The sequence below is a fragment of the Bufo bufo genome, chromosome 4, assembly GCF_905171765.1.
Source record: "Bufo bufo chromosome 4, aBufBuf1.1, whole genome shotgun sequence".
Lineage (NCBI taxonomy): Eukaryota > Metazoa > Chordata > Amphibia > Anura > Bufonidae > Bufo > Bufo bufo.
In genome coordinates, this window is record NC_053392.1 from 338,470,675 (window position 1) to 338,490,279 (window position 19,605).

Below are 19,605 nucleotides of genomic sequence, written 5' to 3' on the forward strand. Positions count from 1 at the left end.
CCAAATTGATGCATTCTGAACGGATCCTTATCCATTCAGAATGCATTGGGGCTAAACTGATCAGTTTTGGGCCGCTTGTGAGAGCCCTGAAACGGATCTCACAAGCGGACCCAGAAACGCCAGTGTGAAAGTAGCCTTAGTGGAATAGCCCTTTTAACAATTACATAAATAATATACCAGTACTAGTATTACATTGCTACCTTGTGCTCTGGGGCCAGGTTAGCCCATTTTAATCATGGTTTTAAAGCAAAGTCTTATTTAAATAAATTACCTGTCTGCGATATCACCAAAAACTACTGCACCAATAAGTACTCCAAGCATGAATGTTGGTTGAGCCAATTTAGCAAGCCATTCATGGTCACACACCAGATCCCAGTCTGTTACTATGCTACTTTCCAGATGACTGTGATCATATTGATATCCATCAGAGCAAGCAAATACTGTCTTATTTCCATCATATGTATATGTTGGAGTAAATGAACCTTCACGTTTAAAGCGACTGCAGCGATGTAGTTCCCAAATGTCCCCATTTTCCTGTTGAACAGCAAGATAATCTTTTGGGGATGTCCATATATCCCAAACTTCATTAATCTGGGAAAAAGTATTATTATGGAGCAGTACCAGGCTCACATTTCCTGGAGGTCTGCATACATAGTTTGGCGTAACGGCAATGAACACAGAGGCCAAGTAGTGGATGCCACAAGAAATAGCTTGAAAGGCAGATGTGAAGTATGCATATGCTTGGAATCTGTAAAAAAAAACACAAGACATGACATTAGGTTACAAAAAAATGTAAACCATGATGAGTATAATGAACACATATATGTGCCACTAGGACTTCCAGAAATTTTGAAAATGAGGGTACCTGGTCCACGTTCCCAAGAGAGAGGTGGCCGATCATATATGATTACCTTTCATGGTGAATGGAAGATAATGAAACTCCTTAGGATTGGTCGTGTCACACTTGTCTGACTCTCATCCATATGCCATATCTTATCCATATGTGTACAATGTGAAATTCTCTATAAAGTGAAGCTCTACCTTCGTGTAAAATGTGCCTATTGAGTGGACCATGGAAATAAAGACATTTTTATAATAAATATATGATGAAGGAAGTATGCGGGGAGGAAGGTCAAACACTCATTTTCTCAACCTTTCTCCATGCCTCACAAATATCCAGTAGAGTCAGCATCGGGAATACCGTGATGCTGTATGTCTTTTGCGTCACAGCGCTGGTCATGTGACGGATTGAAAGTGAGGATAATTTGCACTAGAGCTAGAAAACTGTCTGCACTAGAAATAAAGTATCTATCTATTTACCTCAAGTACCAGTAATTACATTTTAAAAACATCATAAGTACGTTTTAAAAAGTCCAATATTACTACTACTAGAACCATTCCTTTCCTCAGCTCACATGACATATTAAAATTTTGAAACAATACAACAATATGAGGCCTCAAGGATGATACCTAGAGCAGACAAGAACTGCTGCCTACAGCAACCTTTCTGGACTGCTTTATTTTTTTTTGTTCTGCTTTGAAAGCATAAAAACTGAATTTAATAGGTTGCACGTGGCCTGCAGAGTGCAGTAACCATTTTTTATTTTGTAAAGAGGTAAATGTGAAAGATATTAAAATGATTCAACTTTGTTGTACATCATCGTACACCAAGCAACTCTGGTCATTATTTGCTGAAAAGAATAATCAGTTGAATCCATTTATTAGCTTAGCTTGCCACATCAAGTGTATTTCTCTGTTAAGTTGCAGTTTATTCGTGCCTAAAAACATTTGGCCATAGCTCCATCACACAAGCCTTTAACAGTAAGGGTACTTTCACACTTGCGGCAGAGGATTCCGGCAGGCAGTTCCGATCCGGCAATCCGGACGCAAACGGATGCATTTGTGAGACGGATCCGGATTGCAAATGCATTGCAATACTGAATCCATCTTTCTGGTCGTCATCCGGAAAAAACGATCCGGTATTAATTTTTTTCTCATTTTTAAAGGTCTGTGCATGCGCAGACCACAAAACTGGATCCATTTTGCCAGGACACTTGGGGCCGGATCGGGCATTAATGCATTTCAATGGAAATTAATGCTGGATCCGGCATTCCGGCAAGTGTTCAGGATTTTTGGCCTGAGAGAAAACTGCAGCATGCTGCAGTATTTTCTCCGGCCAAAAAACGTAAGAGGGACTGAATTAATGCATCGTGATGCATACTGAATGGATTGCTCTCCATTTAGAATGCATTAGGATAAAACTGATCAGTTATTTTCCGGTATTGAGCTCCTGTGACGGAACTCAATACCGGAAAACAAAAACGCCAGTGTGAAAGTACCCTAAGACATGTAAAAAGAGCTACACCCACCTGCTGTCACCGGCTCCATACATGCTCCATGGCTCTTGGACTGTCTTTACCTCACGTTCAGTTTCCACAAGTAAACTTTCTGCAAGGACAGGGTCACATCCGTCTGTGCAGCCAATGACAGGCCTCAGCAATGACGTGTCCTCAAGCAGCATGTGACCCATCAGTGATGTTCCACTTGGGGACTCTTCACCGCTGAGGTCAGTCATTGGATGTAATTATGAGCATAAGGCCTCATGCACACGACCGTTGTGTGCATCCGTGGCCGTTGTGCCGTTTTCCGTTTTTTTTCGCAGACCCATTGACTTTCAATGGGTCCGTGGAAAAATCGGAAAATGCACCGTTTTGCAGCCGAGACCGTGATCCGTGTATCCTGTCCGTCAAAAAAATATGACCTGTCCTATTTTTTTGACGGACAACGGTTCACGGACCCATTCAACTCAATGGGTCCGTGAAAGAACACGGATGCACACAAGATTGGCATCCGTGTCCGTGATCCGTGGCCGTAGGTTACTTTTATACAGACGGATCCGTCTGCATAAAAGCTTTTTCAGAGCTGAGTTTTCACTTCGTGAAAACTCAGCTTCGACAGTATATTCTAACACAGAGGCGTTCCCATGGTGATGGGGATGCTTCAGGTTAGACTATACTAAAAGAACTGTGTACATGACTGCCCCCTGCTGTCTGGCAGGTGCTGCCAGGCAGCAGGGGGCAGCCCCCCCCGTAGTTAACACATTGGTGGCCAGTGGGCCCCCCCTCCCTCCCCTGTAGTTAACTCTTTGTTGTCCAGTGCGGCCGGGCCCCCCTCCCTCCCCTGTAGTTAACTCGTTGGTGGCCAGTGGGCCCCCCCTCCCTCCCCTGTAGTTAACTCTTGTTGTCCAGTGCGGCCGGCCCCCCCTCCCTCCCCTGTAGTTAACTCTTGTTGTCCAGTGCAGCCGGCCCCCCCCTCCCTCCCTCCCCTGTAGTTAACTCGTTGGTGGCCAGTGGGCCCTCCCCCTCCTAATTAAAATCTCCCCCCCTATCATTGGTGGCAGCGGAGAGTACCGATCGGAGTCCCAGTTTAATCGCTGGGGCTCCGATCGGTAACCATGGCAACCGGGACGCTACTGCAGTCCCGGTTGCCATGGTTACTTAGCAATTTGTAGAAGCATTATACTTACCTGCGAGATGCGATGTCTGGGTCCGGCCGGGAGCTCCTCCTACTGGTAAGTGACAGATCATTAAGCAATGCGCCGCACAGACCTGTCACTTACCAGTAGGAGGAGCTCCCGGCCGGACACAGACATCGCATCTCGCAGGTAAGTATAATGCTTCTACAAATTGCTAAGTAACCATGGCAACCGGGACTGCAGTAGCGTCCTGGTTGCCAGGGTTACCGATCGGAGCCCCAGCGATTAAACTGGGACTCCGATCGGTACTCTCCGCTGCCACCAATGATAGGGGGGGAGATTTTAATTAGGAGGGGGAGGGAGGGGAGAGGGCCCACTGGCCACCAACAAGTTAACTACAGGGGAGGGAGGGGGGCCGGCCGCACTGGACAACAAAGAGTTAACTACAGGGGGGGAGGGAGGGGGGCCCACTGGCCACCAACGAGTTAACTGCAGGGGAGGGAGGGGGGCCGGCCGCACTGGACAACAAAGAGTTAACTACAGGGGGGAGGGGGGCCGGCCGCACTGGCCACCAATGAGTTAAAAACAGGGGGGGGGGGTCTTCCCCCTGCTGCCTGGCAGCACCTGCCAGGCAGCAGGGGGCAGTCATGTACACAGTTCTTTTAGTATAGTCTAACCTGAAGCGTCCCCATCACCATGGGAACGCCTCTGTGTTAGAATATACTGTCGGATTTGAGTTTCACGATGTAACTCAAATCCGATGGTATATTCTAACATAGAGGTGTTCCCATGGTGATGGGGACGCTTCAAGTTAAAATATACCATCGGATTGGAGAAAACTCTGATCCTATGGTATATTAACTCCTGACTTTACATTGAAAGTCAATGGGGGACGGATCCGTTTGAAATTGCACCATATTGTGTCAACGCCAAACGGATCCGTCCCCATTGACTTGCATTGTAATTCAGGACGAATCCGTTTGGCTCCGCACGGCCAGGTGGACACCAAAACGACTTTTTTTTCATGTCCGTGGATCCTCCAAAAATCAAGGAAGACCCACGGACGAAAAAACGGTCACGGATCACGGACCAACGGAACCCCGTTTTGCGGACCGTGAAAAAATACGGTCGTGTGCATGAGGCCTAACCTTGTCTGTGTTAAGTGTGGGGACCAGCGCAGGAGCCATGGAGCCTGAACAGAGCAGCAGGGAGCAGATCCCCAATTGCTACCTCCTGCACCCTGATCAACAACTGAGGGTCCGTGAGCCAGTAATAGATTCTGGACCGTGTTTGTATGTTTTTTATGTCTGCAGTTTTTGTCAAAACACAGCATTCTGTTAGTATGGTGTTTTTTTTTTTTTTTTTCAGGGAATTTCTATGGGAGTTGAAAAATGGCTGATAAAGCACTTGTTCTATACATACATTTAAAAAAGGAGGAAATAATGGTAAAAAGTGCATATTTGAAAAAATGGACACAAAAATGATGTGCCTAAAATGTACAATGGGTAGTTAGGACTTTATAAATATCTTTTATTGCATGTTTTCCCAACTAATTTTCACTATGATGGATCGTCTTCAAGTTTTTTAACTTATGACATAGTTTGCATTAGGCAATTTAACTGCTATTTATAGGCCTTTCCTATAACAATTGTGGACCCATACTTTTTGTAGCACTGCTCTAAGAATCCAAAAGGAAGTAGGAAGAAACCAAAATAATTTAGAAGTAATTTCCTTGAAAAAGTGGGCATGAGCACTTCCCACATTAAAGTAGAACTCCCGCAAACATTTTTATTCTCTGACTTGTTAGAAAGGTACATGATGTAATCTGTAGTGAATGTAATCTTCTCATCAGTGACTGTATTTGTGAGTTATCCCCCCTCTTCTGATCCTTAGCTGTGTCAAGTGACCAACTCTCTGATCTCCAACTGATACAGGACAGGACGTCAGTTACTTCTCTATTCATTCCTATGAGACTGACATTCAGGCTCCTATAGGAATACATAGAGAAACTGACTTCCTGTCCACACATAAGATGCTGTGTTATTTGGAAAGTCTGATTGCTGGTCACATGACACAGGTGAGGATCAGAAGGGAGGTTATAACTCACAAATACAGCTGCTGGTAAGAACAATACTTTCAATACAGATTACATCATGTACCTTTTTAGCAGGTCAGAGAATACATTTTTTTGCAGAAGTTCTTCTTTAACACCCAGTAAGTTCTAAATAACCACATCAGAAGACTATGCTTTTTCACATATTCAGTATTATTGCCAACTTAGCATATGCCACTGTTCACATGATTTCTTATTAACTTATGAAGAACAATGTTAGCGGGAACCTGCACTATGTGACCTCACTGAGGGCAGCATAGTCTAGTGACAGACCTGGCCACTTCTGGGCTGGCAGTCTGTACTTATAGAGTACTGACCTGCCAAAGCCAACAGCATGCGCCAGCACTGCGAGGGACATGAGTCCGATGAGGTTCTCTGTCACCGACCCCCTGTCCCCAGACGATGATTTGACAAGTTTCTTTTCTATGCACCAAAGGAAAGAAACCTGTCACTCATCATCTGGAGGCAGAGGAGATCGAGGGCAACAAGCGGCATCCGACTCATCTCTCTCGCAGCGCTGGCGCATGCTGTGGGCTTTGGCAGGTCAGTACTGGCTGCCATCGCAGAAGTAGCAGACTACTTAAATTCTGCGGGTCTGCTACTATACTATGCTGCCCTCAGTGAGGTCACATAGTGCAGCTGACGGGCTCTTTTTAACAGAAGTGAGCTTCCAAGATTTGACCAGTGCATTACACGTTGCCAAGATGAAGAGGGTGCCCAGTTTAAAAAAAACAAACTCATACTGAGTTAAAAAAAGGGGTTCCTTTGTTCAGAACCCTTATCTCTTTGCCATAGTGGAGAAGAGCACTTACAAGGTATTCTCTTTGGAGGACCTGCCCTGCCTTGTATTACACAGACAACTAAGTATTATGAATGAGAACTGTGTCATTCTTAATGATGGCTTTTAGGAAAATTAAACACTTACTGCCAGGTTTCCCCACAGATTAAAGCTGGCTGTTTGAGGGCCTATTAGGGGGACTAATCACGGTCAGCTTATTCCAAAAGGACCCTTCTATCAAGTTAGGATTGTCCAAACAGGGAGTTGGGGATAAAGGGGTTTTCCAAGATTTTTTAACTGATCACCTATCCTCTGGATAGATCATCAGTATCTGATCGGTGGGGTTTTATACCTGGGACCCCTGCAGATCAGCTGTTTAAGAAGGAACTGGTGCTCACTGTAGCACTGCAGTCTTCTTTCAACTCACTAAGCACAATGCCATACAGCGACTGTGCTTGGTATCGCAGCTCAGCCCCATTCATTTCAATGGGATCTGAGCAGCACGTAGGACAGTGATGGCTAACCTCTGGCATACCAGCTGTGGTGAAACTACGACTCCCAGCACGCTCCATTCATTTCTATAGAGTTCTGAGAGCAGCCAAGCAAGTGTGCATCTTGGGAGTTGTAGTTTTACCACAGCTGGAGTGCCCGAGGTTAGACATCACAGACCTAGGCCATGTGACCGATGAATGTGTGTCACATTGTCTAGGCAAAGCTATCGGAGGGCTGAGGGGCTAGTGCAAGCATCGTTGCCTTCTCAAACAGCTGATTGCCAGGGTGTTGGACCCCCACCAATCAGATATTGATAACCTATCCAGAGGATAGATCAGTTAAAAAATTTTGGAAAACTCCTTTAACTGAGATGACAACCTCTCATCCAGCATCTGGTAGCCTTAGGGCAGCCTCACTAGCTTTAAAACATAATACTCTTAGTAACAAACTGTTACATTAAAGATACATTTTTATTTTTATTCTTTTTTTCAACTTTGTTTTATTTGCAGAAAGGGCTGTATTGATCTCAGTGTCTAGGGCAACAGGAATTCTGGGGTACATCTTTCAATGGACAACCAAGACAGGTTTCTCTTATACAATTTTGAAAAATTAGCCTCCTGCGATGTAAATCCAGCACTAGTATGTATCCAATATTAGTTGCACAATTTAGACTTCAGCAACAGAAGCATCCATAGTAATGAATGTATGCTGGGTGATCACATCTTTCATGCAACCTCTAAAATCGGCATTTGTCGGCAGCACATGTACAGATATGGTGCTGAATCCGATAATATGCAAAGTAATCTAAATTGCCATTGTTCATACCCTTTCACTTTGCTTCATGGCATTTGAAAGGCACTTTAAAAGAGTGTTGATTGGCCCAGCATTGGCCCATGCAATAGGACTCTAAGTAATTAGGATGAAAAATCTCCACTGGTTTTTGGCCATAGGCATCATGAGAATCTGTAATCATTGTTTCCGGTTATGGACACAAAATCTCATTGTTTGCAGTTGACATTCTGATATACTTGGTTCTCTGTCTCTCTTTCAAAAATTCCAATTAGTTGGAAGTCGGTAATAACTCAGGAGTAAAAGAACTGGAAAAAAAAATCTTCATTTTCTTTTCTCCTTAAAGAGTATCTGTCAGCAGGATCAATCTTATTAAACCCAACATACTGCTGTTAGGGTAGATACTGCTGATTATCTGTCTTGCGGAAATCGGTTGCAATGTTCCCGAGAAAAAAGACTTATTTTTTATACAAATGAAGTCTTCAGTGCACCTCAGCTCCTCAATGCTGGCTACGACCCTCAGTGCAATGAAACCATTTGTATAAGGCTGCGTTCACACGGGCGAGATTTCCGCGCGGGTGCAATGCGGTAGGTGAACGCATTGCACTGAATACGGACCCATTCATTTCTATAGGGCTGTTCAGATGAGCGATGATTTTCCCGCATCACTTGTGCGTTGCGTGAAAATCGCAGCATGCTCTATATTCTGCGTTTTTCACGCAAAGCAGGCCCCATAGAAGTGAATGGAGTTGCGTGAAAATCGCAAGCATCCGCAAGCAAGTGCGGATGCGGTGCGATTTTCACGCATGGTTGCTAGGTGACAGTCTATTCACTGTATTATTTTCCCTTATAACATGGTTATAAGGGAAAATAATAGCATTCTGAATACAGAATGCTTAGTAAAATAGCGCTGGAGGGGTTAAAAAAATAAACAAATTAACTCACCTTCTCCTCTTGATCTCGAAGTTCCCGGTCTCTTCTTTACTTCTTTAATGATGAGTTGTGGGCTAAAGGACCTTTGGTGACGTCAGATCACATGCTCCAATCACATGGTACATCACCGTGATGTACCATGTGATTGGAGCATGGGATCTGACGTCACCAAAGGTCCTTTAGCCCACAACTCATCATACCGGCAACTTCGCGAACAAGAGGAGAAGGTGAGTTAATTTTTTTATTTTTTTTAACCCCTCCAGCGCTATTTTACTAAGCATTCTGTATTCAGAATGCTATTATTTTCCCTTATAACCATGTTATAAGGAAAAATAATACAATCTACACTACAACTAACCCAAACCTGAACTTCTGTGAAGAAGTTCGGGTCTGGGTACCACAGTCGGTTTTTTATCACGCGCGTGCAGAACACATTGCACCCGCGCGATAAAAACTGAACATCGGAACGCAATTGCAGTCAAAACTGACTGCAATTGCATTCCTACTCGCGCGGGTTTGCTGCAACACACGGGACGCATCCGGACCTAATCCGGACACGCTCGTGTGAACCCAGCCTAAAGAATATGGCTACATGCACACGACCGTCAGGAAATTGCGGTCAGCAAATTGCGGATCCGCCCAAAAAAATGGATGACATCCGTAAGCCATCCGTTTTATTTAATTTTTTTGCGGATCCATTGTAACAATGCCTAAAATGGACAAGAATAGGACATGTTCTTTTTTTTTTTTGCGGGGCTATGAAACGGACATACTGATACGGATAGCACACGGTGTGCTGTCCGCATTTTTTGCGAACCCATTGAAATGAATGGGTCCGCATCCTATCCACAAAAAAAACGGAATGGACACGGAAACAAATAACGTTCGTGTGCATGTAGCCTAAAAGTCTTTTTTTTCTATAGGACGACACTGACAATTTTCACAAGACAGGTATGATTTTAATCATCTGAATCAACCCTGCCAGATAGTATGCCTGGCGCATCATGGCTTATCATGGTTGCTTGTATGGGCAGCTGCTCTTTAAACCCACCATAGTGCCTTGCAAACGTACCACCCCACACCTTGGTGGTTTTCCTGTCTTGTTGCATTACAACCTGGAATTAAAATTGATTTCTGGGGAGTTTGTAACATTTGATATACACAAGATGCCTACCAGGGCCGGCCTTTGGGGTGTGAGTGCTGTGCGGCCGCACAGGGCGCCATAGCAACAGCGGCGCTGGGCGGCCGACAGCTCGCAATGTAATATGCGACAGGCGAGGCTGCACTTGTGTTCTCCCTCGGGGCGCCCCCTCCATCTCCCCCTCCCCTGTCTGACCTGATTCCTCCTCCCCTGTGTCTGACCTGCCTGCTGCCCCCGCCGCTGCCAATAAGAGAGACGGGAGGAGGAGGGGAGGGGCTGTGGCCACTGTGCCACCAATGTTTCTTATAAAGTTATACAAATACAGGAGGCGGGTGCTGGAATCAAATAGCTGGCACCCGACCTCTGTGACAGGGAGCTGCGATCAGCTGCAGTTGAGTTAACCCTTCAGGTGCGGTACCTGAGGGGTTAACTGCCGCTGATCGCAGCTCCCTGTCACAGAGGTCGGGTGCCGGCTATTTGATTCCAGCACCCGCCTCCTGTATTTGTATAACTTTATAAGAAACGTTGGTGGCACAGTGCGCCCCCCCAACACCCCAGTATAAGAAACGTTGTTGGCACAGTGCGCCCCCCCCCCCCCCCCCCCAACACCCCAGTATAAGAAACATTGGTGGCGCAGTGGGAAGTGCCAATGAGGGTTAAAAAATAATTTAAAAAATTAACTCACCTCCTCTAGTTGATCGTGTAGCTGCCGGTCTCCTGTTCTTTCTTCAGGACCTGTGGTGACGTCACTGAGCTCATCACATGGTCCAGTACCATGGTGATGGATCATGTGATGTATCATGTGATGAGAACAGTGATGTTACCACAGGTCCTTTGACAGGTCATGAAGAAAGAACAGGAAACGATCAATTGGAGGAGGTGAGTTAATTATTTTTTTATTTTTTAACCCTCATTGGCACTGCCCACTGCACCACCAATGTTTATTATATTGAGGGGGGGCGCACTGCACCACCAATGTTTATTATATTGAGGGGGGGCGCACTGCACCACCAATGTTTATTATATTGCGCCACCAATGTTTATTATATGGGGGGGCGCACTGCGCCACCAATGTTTATTATACTGGGGTGTTGGGGGGGCGCACTGCGCCACCAATGTTTATTATACTGGGGTGTTGGGGGGGCGCACTGCGCCACCAATGTTTATCATACTGGGGTGTTGGGGGGGGCGCACTGCGCCACCAATGTTTGTTATATTGGGGGGGCCCACTGCGCCACCAATGTTTATTATACTGGGGTATTGGGGGGGGGGGCGCACTATGGGCCAGTGCACAGGTGCGGTGATCGGATGGATGTTCTCAGCTGGACACCGCCCGACACTGCGCAAGCGCTGGGAGCCTCACCAGCGGTTAGGGTAGGGAAAAAGCACTGGCCCGTACGTAATTTTTCCCTTCCCTAACCGCTGGTGAGGCTCCCGGTGCATGCGCAGTGTCGGCCGGTGTCCAGCTGAGAACATCCATCCGATCACTGCGCCTGCGCACTGGCCCATAGTTTTTCCCTACCCTAACCGCCGGCGAGGCTCCCGGCGCATGCGCACTCTGCTGTGAAACTTCCCTAACCTGTCGTTGTGCGCCTGCGCGGCGCTGCACACCTCCTCACGTCATGTCCAGTGCGACCGGAAGTGACGAAGGTAGGGAAATCTCATGAAGTAGGGAAGTATAACATTACACCGGCCTTTGGGGTGTGTGGGCTGGTAACTACTTGGTTGGATAGTCAGCCAGCCTATGTCATGATGCCAGCAACAAGCAGTGTTTTTTTGTTTTTTTTTGGGGGGGGGGGGCGCCACAAGGTTAGCTCGCACAGGGCGCCTGAACACCTAAGGCCGGCCCTGATGCCTACCACTTTGAAGGTGCAAAATATGTTTTTACTGTGCCAAAAAAACTGAGAACTTGAATTCACCCTCTGAAGGTCAATACTTTTTGTAGCCACATTTTGCTGCAATTACAGATGCAAGTCTTGGGTTATGGGTCTATTAGCTTAGCACATCTAGACATTGGGATTTTTGCCCATTTTTCCAGGCAAACTGTTCCAACACCTCCTAGTTAGATTAATTGCATTTGTGCACAGCAGTCTTCAAGTCATGCTACTGATTCTCAATTAGATTGAGGTCTGGGCTTTGTCTAGGCAGGGGTGCACTGCCAATTTGGCATGACTACCCAGGCCCAGAGATAAGTGGGGGTGGCAGCAGGGCCATAGGAAATGAGCTGTTCCATTGTGTAAGCACTTATTTCTCTATATATTTAACTATATCTCCATCCTCAGGACAGCAATACAGTTGACTGCTGCCGTTCTCTCTGATAGGCTTGATTCCTAGTGCCTGGAGACCGATGCAGGTGGCGCAATGATGTCATCATCGCGCTACCACGCCGGGCAGCATATAGCACCGGACACAACATGGCCGGAAGAGGCCTGCACAGCATTGCTGACAGCTGCATGGAGGTAAGTATTTGAGTTTATAATTTTTTTTATTTGACAGCTTTGTGTTGGACCACTATGGTGGGGGCAGATGGAAGCTAGTAGTGGAACTAAGTAGGGACATTTTGTACTGGCGCACATAAGGGGGCTTATTTTTGTACTAACACACATTATGGGGGGGCACTTTGGGGATATTGGGTCTACTGGGGGCACTAAGAGTGGATATTTTTTGTACTGGCACACAGAAAGGGGCATTTTATGCACTGGCACACATTATAAGGGGGTATTTTTTTGTACTGGCGCACATTATAAGAGGCAGGGGTGTAGCTATAGGGGGTGCAGAGGTAGCAGTTGCTACCGGGCCCAGGAGCCTGAGGGGGCCCAAAGACCCTTGAGGTGTATAAGAGGACACCGGTATTATAGAAAGTGCATGCTGGTCAGGTTATAGCTCTGGCTGGAGGGAAGGGCTTGGGTCAAGAATTTGGCATTGGGGGGGGGGGTTTGGGGGGGTGGTCTACTGTTTAAATTTTTGCCACAGGCAGCATGAAGGCTATGTGCTTCCCTAGCCACAAAACACTGAGGGAAGGGGGGGGGGGGGGGGGGGGGAGCTCAACCTTTAGACCCATGAGCCTTTAGCTACACCCCTGAAAAGAGGGGTATTTTTTATACTGGATATACTAATCTTACTAGTGTCCTTTGGACTAAATTACACTTCTTGTTCCTACACCTTAATGTTCACTAAGACTTAACTTTTATTGATGTCCGACTAATATACAGTATAATGTTGCTAAAAATAGGTGATTTTAAAAATTACCAGCTGACCGCTCAGCTCTCACTACTTTATGTATTCTACAATTTCCTGCTATTCCTTCATAGCTAGGATTGATACAGTGTTTCCCTACTGGCTGCGCGCTGCCAGTTCACGTATGGGTACAATGTATCTTTGACTTGCTATTCTGTATGGTGTTGGTAGAGCCTCACTGAGTGCCTTGCTGTATTAAAACATTTGAGCAATGCTGCCCCCCGACATGTTTCGCTGAGTACCGGCATCTTCAGGGGTTAGGGAGTATTTAATGTACTGGCGCACATAATGGGGGAATTTATTGTACTGGTAACATTGTAAGGGGTATTATTTTGTACTGGCACACATTATAAGGGGTATTTTTTTTATACTGGTACACATTATAAGGGGGTATTTTTTGTGCTGGTGCACATTATATAGGAATATTTTTTGTACTGGTGCACATTAAAAGGGGGTACTTTTTGTACTGGCACACATTATAAAGGGGTATTTTTGTACTGGCATACATTAGGGGGCATTTTTCCACTGGCACAGATTATAAGGATAATTATTACCACTAAGAGGCATTATGGTGAGCTTCATTACTACTGGGGGGACTATGGGGAACATGATTACTAGTATAGACACTAGAGATGAGGGAATTTCTCAAAAATTTGATCGGTTCGCCGAGTTTTCCGAAAAGATTAGATTCTATCCTAATTAATTTGTGCCGAATCACATTAAAAACAGCTATTTCCTGGCTGCAGAGAGCCTGTATAGTGGTGTAGAACACTGTGCCTTGCAGTAACACCCATACGGAGTCTGCTGTGGTAGTGAAACAATACTGTGAGTCAGTATGACATGCAGATGACAGGCGTTGCTCTCAGAATCATCGCACACTTCACTTCTTTGGGAAGTTACGGGCCAAAACTGACCAAATAACTCAAGTGTGAACTTAGCCTTACAGGTTGATGTTAGTGTCAGGTATAAAGAACCGTGCAGAGGCCCAAGATCCTACTATAGCGTGAAAGAGCGCACTTCTTTTACACCATCGTCAGCTGTTTCCACATAGATGTCTACAGAACTGTTCTATTAAACGCTTATACAAGTAGACCCCCCCGACAGAGTGGAGAGGGTGTCAGCAGTAAGTTTGTGTTGATGTCACTGATTATTTTGCCTTTCATCTGATCTGTCAGAACAATAACCCCCCAAAAAACGGATCCTGTCTGTTGAGTATTCACCTTCACTCGGTCAGCATTTGGTCAGTAATCCATCAGTATTGCTAATGCCAAAAAAATACAGGAGTGGATCCAAAACAGAGATGACACGTGAATGGAATATTTGCATGTCTTCTGTGTTTTGCACCCACTCCTGCTTTTGGCTACCAAATCATAAGCCTATTCTGATGGGACCATACAGGCCTTACGGCTGCTCCACAGACAGGATCCTTTGTGTGTCTCATTTTTCCTTCCTTCTGACAGATCAGAAGAAGGATCAAATAAATGATGATGTCAACCAGGCCAAAAAGGCAAAATAGTGACCCAGTCATGAAGTGGAGAGGGTGGGAACAGCATGAGAAGTCCACAGAGTGGCCCAATGACATAGTGTGCAGGTAAAAGCAGCATCAGGAGACCACAGTGTGGCAAGGTGACATAGTGTTGAGGTAGCAGCAGCATCAGGAGACCACAGAGTGGCAAGGTGCAGGGGCGTACATAGAAATCACTGGGCCCCATAGCAAGAATCTAAATTGGGCGCCTATTCCCCTTTTATAGCCCCTCCCACTACCCATTCCAGGCCTCTCCCTTTGTTCCATGAACTATTCTTGCTGCTGCGTTTTATGAATTTATACCATCAGGGCCGGATTGGGATTACAAAACAGCCCTGGCACACAAAAGAGCTATAATAGATGCAGTGTTTACAGATTTATAGTATATACAGCAGTGTACTGTTATGTGAGGTACGAGGTATAATACATGCAGTGTGTACAGGTATATAGTATATTCTGTAGTGTACTGATATGTGAGTTATAGGGTATAATATATGCAGTGTGTACAGATACAGTGGGATGCGAAAGTTTGGGCAACCTTGTTAATCGTCATGATTTTCCTGTATAAATCGTTGGTTGTTACGATAAAGAATGTCAGTTAAATATATCATATAGGAGACACACACAGTGATATTTGAGAAGTGACATGAAGTTTATTGGATTTACAGAAAGTGTGCTATAATTGTTTGAACAAAATTAGGCAGGTGCATAAATTTGGGCACCACAAAAAAGAAATGAAATCAATATTTAGTAGATCCTCCTTTTGCAGAAATTACAGCCTCTAAACGCCTCCTGTAGGTTCCAATGAGAGTCTGGATTCTGGCTGAAGGTATTTTGGACCATTCCTCTTTACAAAACATCTTTAGTTCATTCAGGTTTGATGGCTTCCGAGCATGGACAGCTCTCTTTAAGTCACACCACAGATTTTCTATTATATTCAGGTCTGGGGACTGAGATGGCCATTCCAGAACGTTGTACTTGTTCCTCTGCATAAATGCCTTAGTGGATTTTAAACAGTGTTTAGAGTCGTTGTCTTGTTAAAAGATCCAGCCCCGGCGCAGTTTCAGCTTTGTCACCGATTCCTGGACATTGGTCTCCAGAATCTGCTGATACTGAGTGGAATCCATGCGTCCCTCAACTTTGACAAGATTCCCAGTCCCTGCACTGGCCCCACAGCCCCACAGCATGATGGAACCACCACCATATTTTACTGTAGGTAGCAGGTGTTTTTCTTGGAATGCTGTGTTCTTTTTCCTCCATGCATAACACCCCTTGTTATGGCCAAATAACTCAATTTTAGTTTCATCAGTGCACAGCACCTTATTCCACAATGAAGCTGGCTTGTCCAAATGTGCTTTAGCCCACCTTATGCGGCACTTTGTTTCCTCTGCATCCCTCTCGCATACAGCATCTCCTTGTGTAAAGTGCGCCGAATGGTTGCACGATGCACAGTGACTCCACCTGCAGCAAGATGATGTTGTAGGTCTTTGGTGCTGGTCTGTGGGTTGACTCTGACTGTTCTCACCATTCATCGCTTCTGTCTATCCGAGATTTTTCTTGGTCTGCCACTTCGAGCCTTAACTTGAACTGAGCCTGTGGTCTTCCGTTTCCTCAATATGTTCCTAACTGTGGAAACAGACGGCTGAAATCTCTGAGACAGCTTTCTGTATCCTTCCCCTAAACCATGATGGTGAACAATCTTTGTCTTCAGGTCATTTGAGAGTTGTTTTGAGACCCCCATGTTGCTACTCTTCAGAGAAAATTAAAAGAGGAGGGAAACTTACAATTGACCCCCTTAAATACTCTTTCTCATAATTGGATTCACCTGTGTATGTAGGTCAGGGGTCACTGAGCTTACCAAGCCAATTTGAGTTCCAATAATTAGTTCTAAAGGTTTTGGAATCAATAAAATGTCAACAGTGCCCAAATTTATGCACCTGCCTAATTTTGTTTAAACAATTATAGCACACTTTCTGTAAATCCAATAAACTTCATTTCACTTCTCAAATATCACTGTGTGTGTCTCCTATATGATATATTTAACTGACATTTTTTATCGTAACAACCAACGATTTATACAGGAAAATCATGACGATTAACAAGGTTGCCCAAACTTTCGCATCCCACTGTATATAGTATATACAGCAGTGTACTGATAAGTGAGGTATGGGGTATAATATATGCAGTGTGTACAGGTATATAGTATATACAGCCTGTACTGACATATGAGGTATGAGGTACTGTATAATAGATGCAGTGTGTACAGGTATATAGTAAATACAGCAGTGTATTGACAGCTCGTACCTCACATATCAGTACACTGCTGTATATACAATATACACTCACCTAAAGAATTATTAGGAACACCTGTTCTATTTCTCATTAATGCAATTATCTAGTCAACCAATCACATGGCAGTTGCTTCAATGCATTTAGGGGTGTGGTCCTGGTCAAGACAATCTCCTGAACTCCAAACTGAATGTCAGAATGGGAAAGAAAGGTGATTTAAGCAATTTTGAGCGTGGCATGGTTGTTGGTGCCAGACGGGCCGGTCTGAGTATTTCACAATCTGCTCAGTTACTGGGATTTTCACGCATAACCATTTCTAGGGTTTACAAAGAATGGTGTGAAAAGGGAAAAACATCCAGTATGCGGCAGTCCTGTGGGCAAAAATGCCTTGTGGATGCTAGAGGTCAGAGGAGAATGGGCCGACTGATTCAAGCTGATAGAAGAGCAACGTTGACTGAAATAACCACTCGTTACAACCAAGGTATGCAGCAAAGCATTTGTGAAGCCACAACACGCACAACCTTGAGGCGGATGGGCTACAACAGCAGAAGACCCCACCGGGTACCACTCATCTCAACTACAAATAGGAAAAAGAGGCTACAATTTGCACGAGCTCACCAAAATTGGACTGTTGAAGACTGGAAAAATGTTGCCTGGTCTGATGAGTCTCGATTTCTGTTGAGACATTCAAATGGTAGAGTCCGAATTTGGCGTAAACAGAATGAGAACATGTATCCATCCTCTGATGGCTACTTCCAGAAGGCTAATGCACCATGTCACAAAGCTTGAATCATTTCAAATTGGTTTCTTGAACATGACAATGAGTTCACTGTACTAAAATGGCCTCCACAGTCACCAGATCTCAACCCAATAGAGCATCTTTGGGATGTGGTGGAACGGGAGCTTCGTGCCCTGGATGTGCATCCCTCAAATCTCCATCAACTGCAAGATGCTATCCTATCAATATGGGCCAACATTTCTAAAGAATGCTATAAGCACCTTGTTGAATCAATGCCACGTAGAATTAAGGCAGTTCTGAAGGCAAAAGGGGGTCCAAAACTGTATTAGTATGGTGTTCCTAATAATTCTTAAGGTGAGTGTAGAGTTTCCAATGATGGCCTAAAAGTTCAATTTTAGGCCATCAGAGAACCTTCTTCCATGTGAGTTGGCAGCATGTTATTTGGAGAACTCATACCCGAAGAAATATATTTATTATGTTTTTCCTTAAGCAATGGCTTTTTTTTTCGTCCACTCTTTCATAAAGCCTCAACCTGTGGTGTTTATGACTTACAGTATAGTAGTCCTATAGATAGATACTTCCATATCTGCCGTGGATCTTCAGAGCTCCTGTGGTGTTATTGTTGGTGCCTTTGTGGAATTTCTGATTAATGCCCTCCTTGCCTGGTCTATGAGTTTTGGTGGGCGGCCTTCTCTTGTCAAGTTTGTAGTTTTGACCTATTCTTTGCATTTTGTTATAATGGATTGATGCCTCTTTCACACAAGTGAGTTTTCCGTTCAAGTGCGAAGCGTGAAGTAAACACACAGCATCTGCACTAAATCCTGACCCATTCATTTCAATGGGTCTTTGCGTCGTTTTTCACGCATCATTTCTATGTGCAGGAAAAATCGCAGCATGTTCTATATTCAGCGTTCTACACGCAGCCCTGGCTCCATGAAAGTGAATGGGGCTTGCGAGAAAAATCGGATGCAATGCATTTTTCGCTGATGGTTGCTAGGACATGTAGTTTGCAATTCTTCAGTTTTTCTTCATGCACTTTAAAAACGCAATAAAAACTGATCGCACCCTCGTGGAAAAAACTGAAACTCTGAACGCAATTGCAGACAAAACTGATTGAACTTGCGTTTAAAACCATACATTTTTTCCTGAACAGATCTTGAATCCATATCGCTCATGTGAGAGAAGTCTTAAAGGGGTTGTCTCACATTAGAAAACTGAAATGAGCATTGTATAATGTGATGGATAAATGAGTCAAGCCAGCAAAGGAGGCAATATGGACAATCACATTACATTAGTAAGTGCCTTGTATTAACTTTATCTACAGGTGAAACTCGATAAATTAGAATATTGTGCAAAGTTAATTTATTTCAGTAATGCAGCTTAAAAGGTGAAACTAACATATGAGAGACTCATTACATGCAAAGTGAGATATTTCAAGCCTTTATTTGTTATAATTTGGATGATTATGGCTTACAGCTTATGAAACCCCAAAGTCACAATTTTGAGGTCCCCTTTGCTCAGGGGATATGGATTAATTAGCTGACTAGAGTGTGACAATTTGAGCCTAGAATATTAAACCTTTTCACAAAACTCAAATTTTAAGCTGCATTAATGCAATCCCTTTTAATTTGCATTACTGAAATAAATAGACTTTTGCACGATATTCAAATTTTTCGAGTTTCACCTGTACATGATAAATGCCACTTGCTGAAGTGAGACAACCCCTTTAAATACATCTACTCTGTTGCTGCTCTAAACATTATAGATTTTGGGATCAGGTGATTGATAATATCAATCTAATGTTTCATTTTATGTATATTAGGTACTTCAGATATATTTGAACAGCCATCAACCTGCAAAGTATAATTTCTTTAAACATGAAAATCATGGTTAGAACTTTTGAGTCAACAAAAAAGGTTATTATTTTACAGACTAAACTTTTTCATGGTCTTCTCTATAGATGCAAGGTGTGTGCGTGGGGGGGGGGGGGGGGCAGAGAGAGAAGGTAACTGTTACTCTTTTACCATAAGCACAGGTCTTGGGATTGCATCACATTTAGTTAAGTTCCATTTCAGTGTTTTTATTGGAAGAACT

General features: G+C 44.3%; 1 protein-coding gene across 1 annotated transcript in view; it reads right to left on the reverse strand.

The window, feature by feature from the left end:
- SLC22A16 (solute carrier family 22 member 16) overlaps positions 1-19,605 on the reverse strand; it is a 64,903-nt gene that overhangs the window by 37,247 nt on the left and 8,051 nt on the right. Inside the window, exon 2 of the mRNA XM_040428877.1 lies at positions 272-748. Coding sequence (XP_040284811.1) covers positions 272-748 — 477 coding nt within the window. The remainder of the gene's footprint in view (positions 1-271; positions 749-19,605) is intronic.